Here is an 18,889-nt window from a genome sequence, read left to right on the forward strand (position 1 = left end):
GCTTTGGCTGCTGGATAGGAAAAAGACCAAAGGATGCCCCAAAGAGTAGGCACGTTCCCATTGTTACAAAGCACACCACTTTGGGATTGACTCCGAGTTGTTCTTACACTGAACAGTGCAAAATGACAACATTCCACTGGTTTTGTTGTTTTATAAAGGTTATAAAATGTTAGTCCAGTCCAGGGCAAAAGGAAATGAAGATTTGATCTGTGATCTGCTTCTTATAACACCAGAGGGCTGTTACAGATCTCACCAGCACTCCTATTTGGTATTTTTATTAAATTCAAGAAACAAATGTTACAAATTTGACTTGGATCTTACTGTTTCTAGCATTCCATTCACAACAGGATGAAGTTGGACTGAAGCATGTTTTACTAGATGTTATTGTGGGGTGCTTGCACATTGCCAGTAGAAGTGACCAGAATTAGAAAAGGATTCTCTTTGAACTACCACGAAAGAATCACAAGGGACTGCTTTTCTCTATGCTTTCCTAGAAATTACTGTGACGTATTACTACAACTCTAGCTGCAAGCTATGTAATTCTATTAGATGGAAAAGAGTGACATCTTACTGTATACTTTCACCAAATGGAGAAATGAAAACAGCTGCCTAAATTATGTAAAATTGATTATCCTAAGAGGTTGTCACAAAGTTCCTATGAAAACATGGATGACTGCATTCAGCAGCAGCTGGTGGGACATTTCATCCTTCGTCAATAAAAGAAAGCAATTTTACAATAGCATGTTTTGATATGTGATAGGATGTATTAAACTACTTAATCTCAGTGGGACAAACCATGAAGATACTGTTCAGTTGCTTCAGTAAAAAATAAAACATAAATAAGAACTTACAAGTTTGATCCATAATAAAGAGTTGAGGGAGAATGTCATTTATGTCATTTGTTTCATTTGTACTTTGAGCTATGTTTGAAAAAACAAACAAACAACAACACAATTTTTGGATCCTTTAAAAACCTTAGATTTTAATCCAAGCTTCTAATTTTACCTTTAGGGTTTAATCAGATGGCTACTGAAGCAAATAGAAGACTTTTAAAGAATTCAGTTGGTATTGAAGGAAGCCCATACTTACTGCTTATATTCGGTTTATCAACTTGCTGTGGACTACACTATAAAAAAGAAGAGTATAGCTGAGGCACTTTTTCCAATACTGTCTAAACTGAGTGAATAATTATCATAATTTTTCTAGTTCCTGTGGAGCATCTCTATTTGGAGAAACAATGATGAGTTTTAAATTAGAGAAATGGAGAAATTAATTTTCATGAGTCTTTTCCCACAAATATTTTAACTCTGAACTGTTCATGCCAGTTATAAGCCATTCTTGAAGTTCTCTTTACACATTTTGAAGTGCTGTCCCAAATTTCAAACGGAGAGTCTCATGAACTCTGATAAGTTTTAGATCAATTTTTGCACAATTCTTTTTTATTTTCAACTTTCCTCCTACTGCACCACTAACAACTATAGTTGTCAATAAACATGAGATACTCAGTGCTGACAGCTGAAGTTATTTTAGTCACATACTACCTAACAGTGCTCCAAGTCTGTAGAGTTAAAATGTTTTTCCTTTGGCAGCCTTTTTCTGTGGTTCAGCATCATTTCCCTCCATGTGTCTTATCAGCATCCAGAAGTCGGTCTCATAAACAGCAAAACTTTAATTATATTCTTTTCATTATGAGTCAAGGGTCTAAATTCTGGCAAAGAAATTGCCTTAGTCTCGAATGTTGACAAGTTTTTACCATATGATCTTAGGAAAACCTTGATGGGAAACCATCTGTAGGCCACCTGAGAGTTCTGGAGTTCTTATTTACTAGAGGGAAAAACGACCCTATCCTGGCTGGGGATTGTTGGCTCCATTGAGCAAATCCACTCTTCTGATGTTGTCTCTGAAGATAATAGTTTTCACTTTTCCAGCATAGTTTCTACCATGGCTCTTGTCTGATTTTGGAAGTTTTTCATTGTTACAATCTTATTTTCCTCCATATAACGAGAAGACAGATCACAGGGCCAGACCAAAAGTCACCATGTCACTCAGCTGTATCCTGAGCTTCGTAGATCAACTGATAGGAAGTGTAATCTTTCAAACTAATGCTCCCATGTGTCATATTAAAATAATGTCTTTCAGTTGTGTGACAGAGGCTGAGTCTACTGCATAGCACTAGATGGCAGTAACGTGTTGCACTTCCCAGTGAAATCACCAGTGCTGTGTCGTCAGTCATCTGGGTTGGGAAATGTAAGCTAAGTGCAAAATAGAGCCACATTTATTTTTGAGTTTGTTTTGATCTACAGTTTGAAGTTGGTCTAAGCTGACCACAAAAACCATTTCTCATGCTGCATACAGCATACTTCCCCGCAAGGGCGAGCTGATTAAACTCTTTATGTGTCTGCCAAGAAAACTGTAGATATTGTTAGTTCAGACACTGGCAAAATCAAACAGCTTTATGTGTATCGCATTTAGCCAAGCCTGACATCGTGCAATTACATTGAAGGGGGCGACATCCCTCTGGGATCCTCAAGGAACCGCTGGGTCCCTCCTCGCAGAAGACTTCAGTGCCCTCCATATGGTGTTGTCCCAAGAAGTGGGTTCGTTACCTGGTGTGCAGATACTAATTCACACACAGGGTGGAGCTACTTGATTTATTTACCGTTCTGTGCAGAAAAGGGTGCTGGGTGATCTTTTGCAAAGCCGGCACAGCAGGAAATTTTATGACCACTCCTAATATTTGCATATGTTTACACCTCCTTAAAGTCTATTGGTCTAAACTTTTCTCGCTTTGGTTTAGATGTACAGTAAACACAAAATCTACACATGCTCAATGAGTAGTAGGGTTCTTCTCCTGGAGGGGGGTAGCCTTTGATGAGGATGTGTGGTTTTGTATTATAATGAGTGTATAATGAGGATAGTTCACTAGAAGTTCACAGTATACCACTAGTTCTTGCCAAATTTCATGGTTTGTTACTCTGCGTATATTAGTCAAGCTTTATCTTTGGCTTTGTCCTTCAAGTTCTTCTCATAAGTAACCAGTTCCTGTTTCCTGTGAATCATATCTTTGTTTTATGGCTTCCTGTGTCTCCTTTTGACCTCCTATAAAAACCCCCCTAAACTTAACAGAGACATCAGTGGGGGAGCAAAACAATCAATAAATCATCCTAGTTCTCAGCTGTCCTTCTCTTTAAAGATAATCTCAGAGTGTTTATAGCGTAAAATCCTTCCCCAGGGGCTGTGACACCAGTGTTTGAGTGGCCTCCATCCCTCAAGGCAAGTGTCACCAGCCACGCGGCCAGTGCTCCCGGGATGCAGTTGCTCCCACGGGGTTGATTCCATCGGCCAGTGGGCTGGGACAACCAAAGGGGTTGGGGCGGTCACGAAGGCTTGGCTGAGCTGTCGCGGCTCTGCCCTGGGGCTGTGCTGGGGTTCAGCAGCACCCCGAGGATGTTTCACAGCTCACAGGCAGCTTCAGCTGTTTTTTCTCTTGGAACTGAACTGCACGAAGACAAGGTGAAGGTACGTGGTGCACGGGCACCACAGTCACCTCCGAGCAGAAGACTCCACCTACCACCCGAGCACTTCACAGCCCTCCCTGTCCCCAGAGGTCACAGCTCCAGCCCTCCTCATCATCTCCCCACTGTGTGGCACAGTCGGCATGGCTGAGGTGGCACCCACTGGGTGTCACTTTAAGAGGACGCCTGGCTCAGAGCCCTGACCCGCCTCTGGGCTCAGCGTCACCATCTCTTCCTCCTCTGCACAGCTGAGTTTCTATTTCCCCGGCTTCTTTCCTCCGTCGCCCCAATGCCTGGCCCAGGCAGGATGGCATTGCCCATCTCACAGAAGCTGGAGGAGAAGCTGGTCTGCTCCATCTGCCTGGAGCTCTTCAGGCTGCCTGTCACTTTGCCCTGTGGGCACAACTTCTGCAAGCGCTGCATCAGCGGACACTGGCACAAGCAAAACCAGGCACCCGCCGGGGCCGAGAAGGGCTACACATGCCCTGAGTGCCGCAGGGGCTTCGAGCAGTGCCCGGAGCTGGAGAAGAATGTCACTCTGTGCAGCGTGGTGGAGCTGGCGCGGGACAGCGAGGCACGGGTGTTGGGCACGGAGGGATGCGAGATGGCCTGTGGGGAGCTGTGCCTGCAGCACGGGCGGCCACTGGAGCTGTACTGTGAGGAGGAGCGACGGTGCATCTGCTGCGTCTGCACCGTGCAGCAGTGCCAGCAGCACCGGCGGGTGCTCTTCGAGGAGGAACGCTCTAAAAAAGAGGTGGGCATGATGGGTGGCGGGACTTCACTGCAAGGCAGATGTTGAGGTGCGGGAGCGAGTTCAGAGAAGGGAATGGGGCTGGGGAAGGGACTGGAGCACAAGTGTGATGGGAGCGGCTGAAGGACCTGGGGGGTTCAGCCTGGAGAACAGGAGGCTGAGGGGAGACCTTCTTGCTCTCTGCAACTGCCTTAAAGGTTGGAGCAAGGCGGGGTCGGGCTCTGCTCCCAAGGAACAAGTGATAGGAAGAGAGGAGATGGCCTCACATTGCACCAGGAGAGGTTTAGATTGGATATTGGGAACAATTTCTTCCCAGAAAGGGCTGTTAGGCATTGGAACAGGCTGCCCAGGGCAGTGGTGGAGTCACCATCCCTGGAGGGGCTGAACAGACGCAGAGATGAGTTTCCCAGGGACATGGGTTAGTGCCAGGGGTGGGTTACTGGTTGGACTCAATGATCTTGAGGGACTTTTTCCACCCAAAAGGATTCTATGATTCTGTGACTGGGGAGACATGAGGGGTGAGCAAGGGGAGTTGCAGCAGCTCGGGCACTGCACAACATCCACCTCCACTGTCCCGTGCCCTACTGTGGGGACATGATGTGCCTCCGCGTACCAAGTTGTGCTTGGCCTCATCTGAACAGGGGGCTGGCACAGAGTCTGGCCAGGGAAATGCCACCAGCACCCGTGCTCCACTGCAGGATTTTGGTGCCTCTCTTCACAGACCCTTTTGAAAGAGTCCCTGGAAAAAGCCCAGCAAGAAACAGAGAGGATTGAGCAGGTGATGCAAGAGCTGGAGGAGCAAACACGCAGCATCAAGGTAATGCCGCAGCCACCTCAGTGACAGGCAAACAGGTGGGAGCACACTGGTCTTATGGCTCTTTTCCACCCAGGACTCCTCTGAGGGGCTCAAATCAGTGATTCTGAACAAAGTCACCCTCCTGAAGAAAGCGCTGGAAGATTTCCAGTGGCAGACAGTGGCCAGGATTGAGCAAAAGCAGACAGCAGCACTGGAGCACGTGGGAGAGAACTGGAGCCTCCTGAAGGAGCGACTGGACATGCTGGGCCAGCACAGGGACAGGGCTCAGCGCCTACTGGCCTGTACCAATGACAGGACCTTCCTCCAGGTACAGTCCTGGCGCCGTCTCCTTCCCCATGCCCTCTTGGTGAGGACAGAAATTGGGTCAACCCCTTCCTCAGGGGAGACGCCTCCTTGGCCCAGCTCAGGGATGCAATGGGGCTGGGGAAAGAGCTGCTTTTGGAGGGGTCCCTGAAAAGCTGGGGGGATGATGCTGGATCGGAATGGACGGTGCTGCCCACAGGGCCATGAGCAGCATCTCCCACCGCCAAACTGCCCAAAGAGGCTCTTCCACCACCAGCAAAACACAAAGTCCTGAGCCCTGCTGCTCCCCGCAGCCTCATGCTCCTGTTGCGCCCGTCCCCTGACCCCACAGCTTACAGTAGAGGTTTTGGGGATGCCCCAGTAACCCACTCGGGAGACACGGCGTGTGCAGATGGGATCTGGAGCTGCTGATCCTCCCTAGTCTGTGTGTCTGTCCACAGGAGTTCCCCCTGCTCCCAACTCCAGAGAGCCCAGAGGCACTGCTCCCTGTGGAGTTTGATCTGGCCGGCATGGTCCAACCCATCACCGAGATCCTCACCGACATCTCCAGGCTCCTGCTGGAGGTCCTGCCCGGCTCTGTGGCTCCCAAAGCCCCCAGCCCCATTGCCCAAGGTAACCCTCCTGCTCGCAGGGCCAACCTGAAGGGCTCCAAGTCATCCTGAACCACAGCCTGGCCCATGTCACTGTGCTGGGGACATGACTGCCAGGCACAGGGGGCTGGGATGGGGACATGCGTCTACTGTTCTGCAGATGAGTATCAATGGGGTGGGAGGAGCCGGGTGGCTTCCCTGTGGTCCCTCCTTGCTGGCAATGCCAAGTCGTGGTGGCATGTGCCCATGTCCAGGCTTGGACATGACGGACTTCCTCCGTTGAAGTCAGGAAAGAACATATTTTTGTGTGGCATCACTCAAAATGCCTGTTCCCATCCTCCACAGGCCCGGTGCATTCCCAGGAGCCAGCAGTGAAGTTGGTGGCCCCTCTCCATGAGTGCCAACTCCGAACTGAGCTTCTGAGGGGTGAGGAACATGTGGGGGTTGGAGGGAGAGCACCCCGCTGGCGTCCCCAGCAGGCAGAGATTCACCAAGCTGAGCTCTTCCCTGTGAGGAAAGCGTTCCCTGGCTCTCCTGATCCTTCTCCCTAAATGTGGAGAAGGGGTGTGCAGGGCTGGGGCAGATGAGCTGGGGGACACTGTGTGGCTGGGAAAGGGTTTTAGCAGCAGCAGGGACCACTTTCCCATGGAAAGTGGGGCTGCCAGTGCCTGGCACTGGGTCAGTTGCCGCTCCAGATCTTGCCCCATCTCCATCCCCTCCTTTTCACCCACCTCGGGTGTCTCACCTGGGCAGGAGCGATGTGCCTGTTCCAAATGATCCATATTTAGACCCAGCGCTTTCCCACAGGCAGACAGGCAACATTGGCAACTGGTAACCAAGTGAGCATCCACATGGATGTGTCGTGGGCTGCCGCCGCCGCGCCGCACGGCACAGCACCAGTCCAGATCCCTGCCCGCAGATCCCTGCCTGCAGTGATTATTCTCTGTCCAGGAACACATCCCCAGCACTCCCAGCCACAGTCCTTCATGTCCCTTTACCTCCCTGGGCCCATCCCACTCCAGTTCCTTAGGGATTTCCTCACCGCTCCTTTTCCTATCTCCTCCCTGTTGGGATGAGAGTTGGGTAATGTTTAGGGCATGTTGGTCATGCCATTCTTGCCAGGGAAGATAATGATGTCTATGGGACCTGTAAGGATTCCTTTGATCAGGCCCTAGAAAACGTTCTCGGGGCTATTAATAGGAAAAAAAAAAAAGTTAGTTATGGGCAGCAGGCATGAGCCCAGCACAGCCAGCCAGGCCTGGTTGCTGCAGGAGAAAGGTGATGTGCTAGGGGCCAGCAAGTGCCTGCAGCAGGAGTTACTGCAGCCCATGCAGGGGAGAGGAACTCCCTGCAGTACCATACTTGCTCAAAGAACATGTGGTTTTCTCCCTCACTCTCCACCCATGCTCATACTTTTTGCTTTTAATATCAAGTGCATCTCTTCCAAAATTACCACAGAGCTACCACTGCCTGCTGGCCGTGAGCTGGGCTGTGTAAGGGCTGTGCAAAGTGTCACACCTTGGTGCCTCTCCAGCTATTTCTGGGCTGTTTCTGTTCCTTGTGGTGGGTGGGTGGGCAGGTATTGCACATTCCCCTCCTATTTTGGGAGCCAGACCTATGCAGCTTAGACTATATCATCGCTGAGGGGGCTCATGCCAAGGGCATAAAGGTCTGATGAAGCATTTCAGCCTCATCCATGCTGTTCCTCTCCTCAGATCACCGCAATCTGACCTTCGATCCCGAGACCTCCAACAAGTACCTGGAGCTGTCGAAAGGTAACCAGAAAGCCAAGCACAGCTACAGCGCCATCTGTGAGCATCAGGAGCAGGGACCCCGCTTCGAGCCCTGGCAGGTGCTGTGCACACAGGGCTACAGCCACGGCCACCACTACTGGGAGGTGAAGATCTCCAGCCACTCTGTCATCCTGGGGGTGACCTACCGCAGCCTCCCTCGGCAGCACCAGCAGGGCCACAAGTTCAACATTGGGCTGGATGGGGGCTCGTGGGGGCTGCAGGTGCGGGAGGATTGTTACCTGGCCTGGCACAAGGGCCGGGCGGAGAAAATTCAGGAGCAGCTGTATCGGAACCTGGGGATCAGCCTGGATTACAACAAGGGGCTGCTCTCCTTCTACGGCCTTGGAGAGAGGACGCAGCTGATCCATTCCTTTCATGATGTCTTCACCGAGCCCCTATATCCTGTCTTTTGGCTGTGCGAGGGGCGAGTGGTGACACTGTGCCAGACGAACTGAGCCGGAGCCACTGCGCTGCTCCGTTAAACCGGACTGGCAAGCCCCAGGTTGGTGCCACAGCCGAGCTGCAGCTGGGGGCTGTCATGGTGGGACAAGTGGTGGGGTGCAGTGTTTCAACAAGACCTGATGAGGACAAACATGCAAATCAACGCCGCCTGATTTGCGTATATAAATATCACGCTGGTGACACACGTCAGGGCAGGGGAAAGGCTGCAGGGCGAAGGGCTGTGCCCTCACGGTGGGCGTGAACACCCCCGGCGCTGTGTGTGGGGGCACATGTGGGTGCCTGCCCCTGCAGATGGTGCGAGGGTGGGCGATAGGGAAGGGGAAAGAAGGAGGTTTTCCTCTTTCTCCCATTCCAGCCAAACCTCCCAAGCCTGGAGATGATTTGGAGTGGGGAGGACCGCGGGGAGGGGGGAGCTGTAGCCCCACCGGAGTGCTGCGCGGCAAGGCAAGTGCTCCCCCAGCACTCCTCACATCCGGAGGCAGCAGATCGCCAAACAACCACGGGGAGCGGAGCCCCAGCGCGGCAGCAGAAGCGGCTCCGGGTGCGGGGGCGGAGCGGGCGGGCGGGGCACGGCGGCCGCCCGCCTCCCGCTGGGGTTGGGGCCGGGGCCGGGCCGGGTGGCGGGGCCTGGCTGGTCGGGGCTCTCAGGGATGGAGACGGCGCCCGGGAGCGCCCCGTCGTCCTCCGCCTCGGCGTTGCGGCTGGCGCTGGCGGTTCCGGGGCTGCCCGACGGTCCCTTTTGCTGCCCCATCTGCCTCGACCTGCTGAAGGACCCGGTGACGGTACCGTGCGGGCACAACTTCTGCCAGGGCTGCCTGGTGGCGCTCCGCCAACGGCCGGGCCCCCCCGACGGCAGCGGCGGGGCGGGCGGGGCTGCCCGCTGCCCGCTCTGCCAGGAGCCCGTCCCCGCAGCCTTGCGGCTCTGCAAGAACCGCGCCCTCTGCGAGGTGCTGCCGCTGCTGGCAGCCGCCGCCACCGCTGCGTCCCCACCGTCCCCAGCCGCCGAGTCCCCGATGGCACCGGGAGCCGAGGAGGAGGATGCGGCGGGGGAGGAAGGAGCGGCGGTGCTGTGCGACGTGTGCCCGGCGGGGTCGCGGGTGGCGGCGGAGCGATCGTGCCTGGTTTGCCTGGCTTCTTTCTGCGGAGCCCACCTGGAGCCGCATCGCCGCGCCCCCGCCTTCCGCGCCCACCGCCTGGTAGCCCCGCTGCGGCGGCTGGAGGAGGGGCTGTGTCCCCGCCACCTCCAGCCCCTCGACGGCTTCTGCCGCGCCGAGCAAACCTGCGTCTGCGCCCGCTGCCGGGCCCACGAGCATCACGGCCACGACGTGGTGCCCCTGGAGCGGGAGCGAGAGCACAAGGAGGTGCGTGGGGTGCCGGTCGGGACCCGGGGGTCCCCACGGGGGATTGCCCCAGCGGGTGTGGAAGGATGGGTACTGTGCTAGTGGGACACTGGTATGAGGGTGTCCATATGGGGTGCAGTGCTGGCGGGACATCCTGGGAGGGGGTGGGATGGGGCAGGCTGAGTGGGGACGGTGCTGCACCCCTGTCCCCATGTGAGACCTAACCCTGGTATGGGGATGTCCATATGGGGTGCAGTGCCAGCGGGGCATCCTGGGGGACGTGGGGTGCGGCACCACCGGGAGGGTACATGCTGCACTCACATCCCCACAGGATACCTATTCCCCACATGGAGGTGGGCAAGTGCAGCACTGGTGGGATGCTGTGTGTGGGGTGGGTGCTGTAGTCCTCTCCCCTTGCGGGACCCCACCCCACGGCAGGCGTATGGACAGGGTGCTGTGCCATCAGGGCACCCTGTGGTGTGGGGACAGGACGGGCAGACATGGACAGACATTAGGGGCAGACCCGCTGCCAGACAGCCCGTGGGGCTTGGTCCCACTGTGGGGTCAAACTTGCAGTCCCCGTGGGTGTAGGGCTGGGGGTGAGGGCGCCTGGGACACCCCGCGGTGGCCGCCCCCACAGTCATGGGGCACCCGTCTTCGCCGTCTCGTTCCCACAGTTTTGTCAAGGCGGTTTTTCTCCGCGCGCTGGCAGCCTGCCCGGCCGCTGCTCCCGCGCTCCTCCAGCCCTTTGTGTCCTGGTGTTTTGGCAGCAGGGGTTTTTTCCGTCACTCCCATTCCCAGATGAGGCTGAGTCACCTCCCAAATTCACACCCACGAGCCTCCCCAGGAGCCGAGGCTCCCAGCCCAGCACGGCACTGCCTTCCTGGGCACAGCTGCCTTGAGAGCGTTGGGCCTTTGCAGGGCCACAGTCAGATGGGAGCCTGTGAGGCTTGTGGCGTGGTGGCATCTCTGTGTTGGCGTGGGGCATTCAGGGACCTCGTTGGGGGGGTGTTTTTTCCGGGGGAGAGCCTGGGGGCTGTGGACATGCTGGCAGGGAGCACAGTAGCAGCCTTGAGCCAGGTCCTGCTCACTCACAGGCTCTTGGGACCACAGGAAAACCCTTTTGCCGGCATTATTAGTCATCAGGTGCCTTGAAATAGAAAGTGCGTACAATCCTAGCCTCGAGGAGCTGTCAGGCCTCTGCAGGCTCTGCTTAACGTCACCTGCGCAGCCTCTGCAGCCGCTCTCTGCCACTGCCCTGCAGGGTGAGAAGGACCGATGGGGAAAGCGCCTGTCTCTCCTCTCTGGGCAGGAGTGCCACAGGTTGCTGGGGGCTGAGCACCAGCGGGGAGCTGCCATGGTTGGGGGGTGCAGTGCCTTCCTGGCTCCCAGGGGACCCGTCCTCATGACGAGTAATGGCTGGTGCTAACAATAGTGCGTCAGGAAACGCTGCGTTCGGACAGTGCTTCCTTTGCAGCCTCGCAGCACCCTGTGCTCCCCAGCCAGTTTGCTTTGCTCCTAACAAGAAATGTCCAGGGGACTTGGTGCCACATTTCTGGAGTACTCTGGGTCTGCCTTTTGGCTTCTGCACCCATCCCGGGCAGATTTTTCCCAGTTTTGGGATACACACTAAGAGCACGCAGCTTAGCTGCGCTTGCTGCAATCACTACCTGATTGTTTTGCTTTCAAATTCCTGTTTTGTTTGGTTTACGCTGGGACTGGGGTGAAGAGCACAGAGCTGGGTATGGCCCTTTGCAGCACAGCTGCTTCTTTAGTTTTCCAACTAAGACTGGATGTTTGCAGTTTGGATGTTGCACAGAGAAAAAATGGGAAAACAACTTGCAATCCCCTTGCACCCTTCACCTGAAGCCTGATAGCGAGGTCGCAGTCAGAAAGGGGTCTGCGGGTTGAATTTAGGGAGAGGCAGGGTCCTCTGTGCCTCCTGCCACCGGGATCAGGGGGCAGAACTCAGTGTTTGTCCTTCATGCCCACAGGCGCAACAAGCCAAAGTCCTCAGCGATGCAGAGAACGAGCTGGAGGAGCTGGCAGTCACCACTGCACAGGCCAAGAAGGTGGTGGAGCTCATTAAGGTGATTCTGCAATGGCTTTGCTCTGTTAGCTTGGTGGTGAAGGGGCATAGGGTATAGAGGTGGTGCTCACAGGGGAGCAAATGCTTGATAATGCTTGATAAAACGCTGCTGACTGCAGCAAGGATCCCTGAGGGTCCTTGTTCTTAATCTTTAAGCCTCATGGCATCTCTGGTTGCTTTTGTTTGCAGCCTGGGAGGAGGGATGGGACAAGGACCATGCTGGGGCATGCTCTGGCTCTTGTACCTTCTCTCACTGGGTTTTTGGTCCCCTTTGGCCCTTGTGCAAGCATGTCACTTCACTGCCTGGGGACACAAGATGTGGTGGAGCCGTAAGCGGCCATGCACAGCCACGTCCCTCGACACCTGGGTTCTAAAATGCTCCAAGCTCTTGGGTGAAGGGGGTTACAGGTTGTCGGGGGCCCCACAGAGCTGAAAACTGGGTGCTGGGCAAGGGACAGGGGTGCTCTCCAGCACCCTTGCCTGTGAGAGGTGACCCCGACGCCTTTCTCTTTGCACTCAGAGCGCTGCCACGAAGGAGAAGGAAAAAGTCGAGAAGCTCTTTGCAGAAGCCTCCAAGGTCCTGGCCACCTTCCAGAAGGAGGTGGCCGGTTTCATCGAGGATGGGGAGCGCTCCATGCTGGGAGAGGCCGAGGCCGATCTCCGCTGGAAGGAGGAGAGGCGAGCCAAGCTGTCCCAGTGCAAGCAAAACCTGGAGAACGTCCCCAGCACCAACACTATCTACTTCCTCCAGGTGCCTGGGTGGGCTGGGGCAAGGAGTAGTAGCTGATAATGTTGTTTTTGGGGGTTTTGTCCTGTTTCACATGGAGCTGGATATCAGGAGCCTTGTGATGGGAGGGCTGTGGAGTCTCACTCCTGTTGGCACAATCCTCTCCCCTCCCTGCTCCTTGAGGGGACCAGGTGGCCAAAACTTTCTCCTCTATCACCCCCACCTCCGTCCTAGCCGTGACTCGGGAAAAGCTGATGTGCTGCCCAGGCTGGGTACTCAGGTGTGGGGAGCAAAGAGCGAGAAGTTGGGGTGCCCCACTGCCCCCATCCAGCAGCCCAGGGAGAGGAGACCTTTTTGAGAGGAGATGCTGCTCCATGTGAGGTGGGCATGGTCTGGGTCCAGGTTTGAAAGGGAGCGAAGAGAAGGTGCCAGGAACACGCGGCCGGGAAAGCGCTCTCCTCCCTTCTGCAAAGCTGTCCTTCGGCCAAGTCATGCGAGCTGCCAGTTCCCAAATCCTCTGGGGCAGGGTGGGGTTGCGGAACAAGAGACAACTTTGGCTTGTTTGAAACCTCCTGAAACTCCTTCTTTTTGGCTCAGGAATTTCAGGCCTTAAAAGTAGCCATGGAAGAAAACCTCTCCCCGGCGCTGAGCTTCCAGAATGAGCTGAACTTCACTAAATGCGCCCAAGCTGTGGGTGCCGTGAAGGATGTGCTGTCCGCTGCCTGCAAAAAACAGTGGGACCGCTTGCAGGGGAAAGAAATTGACGGGCTGAATTTCCAGGAAACAGAGGAAGGTTTGTGCTCACCCTCCATCCTCCCTGCGTAGGTGGGAGATGCTCGGTGGCTCCTGCAAGCGCTGGCCCCTCTCCCACCAGCCCTGGAAGCCGCCCGGCATGGTTGTGCTGCACGTTGCACAATCCCTGTCTGGGCTTACGCCTCGTTCTTGAGGTTTTTATGAATTTTTCCACGGAGACCAGAGACTGGAGAAGCAACAAACAGGCTGGGAGTTAGGCAGGGCGCTGCGGGAGGGGGCAAGTGGCCAAAGTGGCCTCCCATGAAAGGGGACTCTTTCTTCCCAGGATAGACAATCCTCTTCATGGGGCAGGCTGTGGGCTCCCAAACCTGCCAGGGTTAGAAAACCACTGCAGCAGCTTTCTCCCGTGCTCTCTTGTTTAGCCTGAGCTTGCTCTCTCATTTTTTTTTGGATGCCTGTGAGAATTGCAAATGGTTCCTTGCCCCCACTCTGCCCATTTCCCTGGGGTGGCAAAGGCAGCATGTGTCCTTTCGCATGTCTGTGCTGGCAGGGATGTGCTGGGGGAGCTGGGGACGCCAGCCAGGGCTCAGGGGGGTGTCGAGTGGGGGGTGATGCCCCAGTAACACCCTTGTTTGTGGCATTGGTTTCTTTGCTGATGGCAAACCCTTCTGTCCCTCTCTCTGCAGCATTGTCCAAGTCTCGATTTCCAGACAAGTCAAACAATCCTGCCTGCCTGGAGAGCCGTGATTACTTCCTGAAATGTAAGCGAAGGACTTTTGCTTTGACAGTTGTTGCTAAGATCCATCTTCCCTTTCCTCTGCGCCAGCCGGCTCCTTCCCCTATGCCCGGCTGGTGCTGGTCCCGAGCTGATGGCTGGCAAAAGCACTGCCGCCACCGGAGGAAATATTGCTCAGCTAACAAGGAACCCTCCTGGCTTTCCTGACAATAGTCATGATCTGTTTAGGTGATTTTTTTTTCCCTTGTCTGTGGTTCCGCCAGAGCTGCCAGAGGGGCTGCAGGCGTACCGTGTAATTTCTGCTGCCTTCCAGCCCTTGATGAGTTGCATCCTCCATTAAATTAGATCAGAGTTTGTGCATCGCTTTCTTTGCTGCAGAGCAGCGGTCTGGTGAGGGTCAGCTTCAGTGGCAGCAAGCAGAGGGATAATTCATAGAATCATAGAATCATTTGGGTTGCAAAAGACTCTCAAGATCAGCAAGTCCAACTGTTAACCTCGCACTGTCACTAAACCATGTCCCTAAGAATCTCATTTACATGTCTCTTAAACCCCTTCAGGGATGGTGACTCCACCACTGCCCTGGGCAGCCTGTTCCAATGCCCAATAACTGGTTTAGTGACAGTGTTATGTTAATGGTTGGACTCGATGATCTTGAGGGTCTTTTGCAACCCAAATGATTCTGTGATTCTATGGTTGAGCTCGTTGAGCAGTCCTTCTGCTCTGTCTGCTGCCTGGTTACCTGTATTCATCCTGCTTATGGAACTGTCATCTCTTTCAGCCCCTTATCCTCGTCAGCTGGAACTGGCTGTGGGATTTAAAAGCAAGGGGACAGAGTGATGGTGGAAGTCAGAAAGGATCATGCTAATCACTGAAGGGCTGGAGCAGGGGATCAGAGCGGGGAGGGTTGAGGGGATTTCCTCCTGTTTCCCTCCTCGTCCTCATTTCTCCTTCTTGCCCTACACAGTTGCCTTCATCATTGACCTGGACAGTGACACAGCTGACAAGTTCATCCAGCTCTTTGGCACCAAAGGGGCCAAACGGGTGCTGTGCCCCATCCCCTACCCAGAGAGCCCAACGCGGTTCATCAACTGCGAGCAGGTGCTGGGTGTGAACCTCATGAACCGGGGCAACTACTACTGGGAGGTGGAGCTCATCGACGGCTGGGTCAGCATCGGTGTCATCGCTGAGGACTTTGACCCCCGGGCGTCCTACAACTGCGGGCGCCTGGGGCGGAACGCCAAGTCCTGCTGCCTGCAGTGGAACGGACAGAACTACGTGGTCTGGTTTGCTGACTCTGAGTCGGTCATCCAGCAGCCGTTTTTCCACACAATTGGGGTCTTCCTGGAGTATTCGGAGAAGGCTTTGACCTTCTACGGGGTCAAGGACTCCAAGATGACCTGCCTGCAGCAGCTCAAGGTCTCCCATCTTGCCAAGGGTCAGTGTGACCCATTCCAGCACAAGATCAACTACCATTTCCCTTATCTTTTCTCATGCAAGCTGAAACCAGCCTTCTTCCTGGAGAGCGTCGATGCCCACCTGCAGATTGGGCCGCTGAAGAAAGATTGTGTTTCGGTGCTAAAGCGTAGGTAACTGCCTGGAGAGCGGGAGCATGGGAAGACCCACAAGAGTCTCTCCTGCAGTGTGTTGCCGCCATCACGGCTTCTCTTTGGTAGCGTTGCGTTTCTCTGTGGCAGCTTTCCCTCCTCTTTCCGTGCTGTTGGTGACCCGGGGTGGATGAAGCTGTCTGGTGGGCAGAGCCACGGGCTGGGAGCTGGAATGGAGCTGGATCTGAGTGCCAGCTCTGCCTCTAGGCTGCTGAGAGAACTTGGGCGAGTCTCTGTGCTGCTTCCTGCCCCTCAGTTTCTCTTTCTGGACATCAGGGACCGCGATCTAGCCTTTCTTGGTAAAGTGCATTGCTCAGGAGAAGTGCCATGTAGATTTGAAGCTGTGTCTTGGCCAGCTGGCAGGCTGCCTGGTCCCTCTCCTTAATAACTGCTCGCGCAGACCTGGCGACTTGCACAGATGCTCCGCTTTGTGCCTTATCTTGATCTCTGTGTTGCTGCTGCTTTTTAAAGCACCAGCTCATCAACACCTTCCGCATGGTCCCTATGAAAGTGCCTTTGAAGTAGCAAACCCAGCATGGACCAGGCAAACCCCCAAAACAGATGAGGTCACATCACCGTCGTGCCTTGGCGTGGGTGAGCAGGGGGCTCTGGGGTGGGTGGGATGCAGCGGAGCCCGGGCAGGTGCAGGGGTGATGCTGCGGTGATGCAGCACCTATCCTTGCAGGGCCGAGCACCCATTAGTGCTGCAAATGTGAAACGAGGAGCTTTGTCCTCCCTCGCACTGTGGCCAGTGGGTATTTTGAACCCAGTCTGCAGCCAGAGGCTCATTTAGGAAAAGCCCAAATGGTCCCACGTGTGTTGGAGCCCTGCGACCCTGAGGCTGTTCCCCACCACAGCCAAAAATCACAGCTGGGAAAGGGGAGAAACCTCCTGCCGAGGAGCAGCAGCACCATTCCTGCCTAGAGATGGCGAAGCGAGCAGCACAAAACAGTTTTGAGGATGCGCTTTTAGTAAACACGTTCCTCAGAACTGCTTACTGAAGCTTTATAGCCAAATTTCCCCATGTTTGTGCTGACCCTCCTATTTTAGGGGATTTTAATACTGTTAGACTCCCAACTCTTAAAGTACCGTGGGCACACTTGAGCTGTAAATATACCACTTAGCCTAGAGAATTTTTTAAGTGACAAAGAGGTGCTGTGAGTGTGTCCCAGGGGCAAATGGTCTGTTTCAGGGATAGCTATGAGCGCATCGTTAAAAGGTGCGGCATCAGTTCATTATTTAAATGACCCTTTAGACTCTGGCAATAAGTAACAATTAACAAAAACTACTCTCAAGCAAGCGTCCCCTCTGGGAAAGGTCGAAACTTGAGGTTGAGAGCCAAAAATGCCAGTTCACGTGTCCTAAGGGAGCCTGTCCAGAAGAAAAATACAGAAATACTGCCTGTAAGGGCGGCACAGTGCAGCCCCTGTCTCAGTGCAGTGTGCCTTTCCACAAGTTTGTTTTTTCTGGGATTAATTTGCTACCTACCTCCCAAAGCTTGCTTTACAGTGTCGTAGTGCCGTGTAATATAGACCTAGAGAGAAAATATATTGGCTCAGGTTTTTTGCTGGTGTGAGTGAGTCAGTGATGATGCATCAGCAGTCAACAGGGATGGAAAACGGCCCTTTTAGCTAAATATATGAAATATATATATGTTCCCCAAAGGATACGCTGGAAATCATAGTGGTATATTCAAGGAGAGCTCAGGAAAAAAAGTGAATGTGAATAAAAAGGCAGCCACAAAGCCGAGAGGTTTAAAGTTAAAGCCACGTTTGTATAAACACTGAGGCTTAAAGCGCTTCTTTACTGTAACTTGTCTGCCAGCACTGCCAAGTCCTGCTGCTCTGGGAAGAGGTGCTGATCCCCGGCAAACGGCCCTTGTGGGGTCTTGTTTGGGGGGGCTGAAGGGTCCGAATGCAGCTCCCCCTCCCCAGGGCAGGGCTGGTGAGTTGGTCTGGGAGGGGGACCATTGGGATGTGTCTGCAAATCCCTCCTCTTCCTCCTCCTCCACATGTGGCAACTCCTAAAATACTGCCAGCGGTGGGAAAAGCGGAGGTCGAGCTTCAGAGTGAAACCTTCGGATGAAATCTTGGCTTTTCCCGGCCAGTGGGAATGCTGCCCGGACTTCTGTCCGGATGGGAATTCACTCCCCATGCCCTGAGCTCCTGCCTCAAAGCCGCTTTGTTTGGCTCGCCCCGGGTCGCTCTCATGCAAAACTCAGCATTAGCACGAGATGTCAGCGGTGACATAGCGCAGGCGTCGCTGCTGTTTTGCTAACACCGGACAGGACTCAGTATCAGAAACGCCTCACCAGATAAGAAAGGTAGAGACGTGCAACAGCCCGTGTGTGGTCACGTCCCGGGAGGAGGAGGAAGGTACCCTTGACCGCTGCTGCACGCCTGCAGGAAGAGATCTCGCATGCAGGCTCCCATCTCAGCTCTGTCTGGGTCCAAAATCTCATTTATTCAGGCAAAACTCCCACTGTTCCCAGCAAGGAGTTTTGCCAGAGTAAATACAGCGAATCTGGGCTTTTGCCCCATTTCGTGGGCGGATTGATTGCCCCGTGGGGAAACCTGTGCTCCAGCCACACGTCCCTCCCTGCTCCGTGTTGCCTAAAGCACAGACACGAGTCTCTGAACTCCTTTAGGGTTTGGGATCATTCAGTGGGATCCTAAATTTTTCCCTTTCTGTCCTGAAACCATGTGGGAGCGGCTTAGGGGGACACGGCTGGTGTTCGGGCTTTGCTGCTGGTTGTGCCACTGCTTTTGCTTAATACTTCGCTGCCCCGAGAGCTGGGATGCTGATACGCAGCTTTAGGGGGGATTTGGGGGAGTTTTGGGCTCCTGGAGATGCAATGCAGTTGGGAAGTGCGACCCAACCCTCTCTTTCCTGCTGCTTGCTTTTATTCTGCTTGGAAGCTCTATAAATCCTCATGGTTTAGGGCATAAAGCAAATTCTGACCCGTTTAAGGTGGGAGCAGATCCCCCTGGGGCATTGGCCCAGAGTTTGCTCTACGTTGCCAATAATTTGGGGTGCAAACTGGAATGATTAGGAAATGTGCACTACGCCAGCTCTGAATCACTGATTTTGCTGCAAATGAAGGGCTAAATGTGGCGTTTGGTGTTTAGATGGGTAGATGGCACTTGGCAATTTGAACAGCCTTTCTGTGTTCCCTTGAGTTATTTCTGCTGTCACAGTGTTCCTCTTTTTAATTAGGATTTTTTAAATATGGTTACTGTAGAGTATTTTACAATGTGTGAAAAAACTATAACAGAATAATATAATTATGTTAAAGACTATGATTTGCCATTAAACATTACACAGACATCACTCTGGGTTGTCTTTCCTTTAAATACACTAGAGCTGTCCAATTATCTCATGTTTATTTTTCTGTGTCCTGTACATCTGT

At 53.8% G+C, this 18,889-nt stretch overlaps 2 protein-coding genes across 2 annotated transcripts; both read left to right on the top strand.

Annotated features, from left to right (window-relative positions):
• The first annotated feature begins 3,805 nt into the window (after window positions 1-3,805).
• On the top strand, window positions 3,806-8,346 carry TRIM65 (tripartite motif containing 65). The gene is made up of 6 exons (XM_065647980.1): window positions 3,806-4,269; window positions 4,988-5,083; window positions 5,157-5,390; window positions 5,827-5,998; window positions 6,322-6,402; window positions 7,692-8,346. Exons 1-6 carry the CDS (start codon window positions 3,823-3,825, stop codon window positions 8,222-8,224), a joined length of 1,563 nt encoding a protein of 520 aa, XP_065504052.1. The 5' UTR covers window positions 3,806-3,822; the 3' UTR covers window positions 8,225-8,346.
• A 486-nt stretch (window positions 8,347-8,832) lies between these two features.
• TRIM47 (tripartite motif containing 47) lies at window positions 8,833-16,087 on the top strand. Its single transcript, XM_065648068.1, has 6 exons — window positions 8,833-9,592; window positions 11,566-11,661; window positions 12,181-12,411; window positions 12,985-13,180; window positions 13,827-13,901; window positions 14,841-16,087. Exons 1-6 carry the CDS (start codon window positions 8,882-8,884, stop codon window positions 15,464-15,466), a joined length of 1,935 nt encoding a protein of 644 aa, XP_065504140.1. The 5' UTR covers window positions 8,833-8,881; the 3' UTR covers window positions 15,467-16,087.
• Window positions 16,088-18,889: the final 2,802 nt, after the last annotated feature.

Source organism: Caloenas nicobarica, chromosome 18 (assembly GCF_036013445.1).
Source record: "Caloenas nicobarica isolate bCalNic1 chromosome 18, bCalNic1.hap1, whole genome shotgun sequence".
NCBI classification, from domain to species: Eukaryota; Metazoa; Chordata; class Aves; order Columbiformes; family Columbidae; genus Caloenas; species Caloenas nicobarica.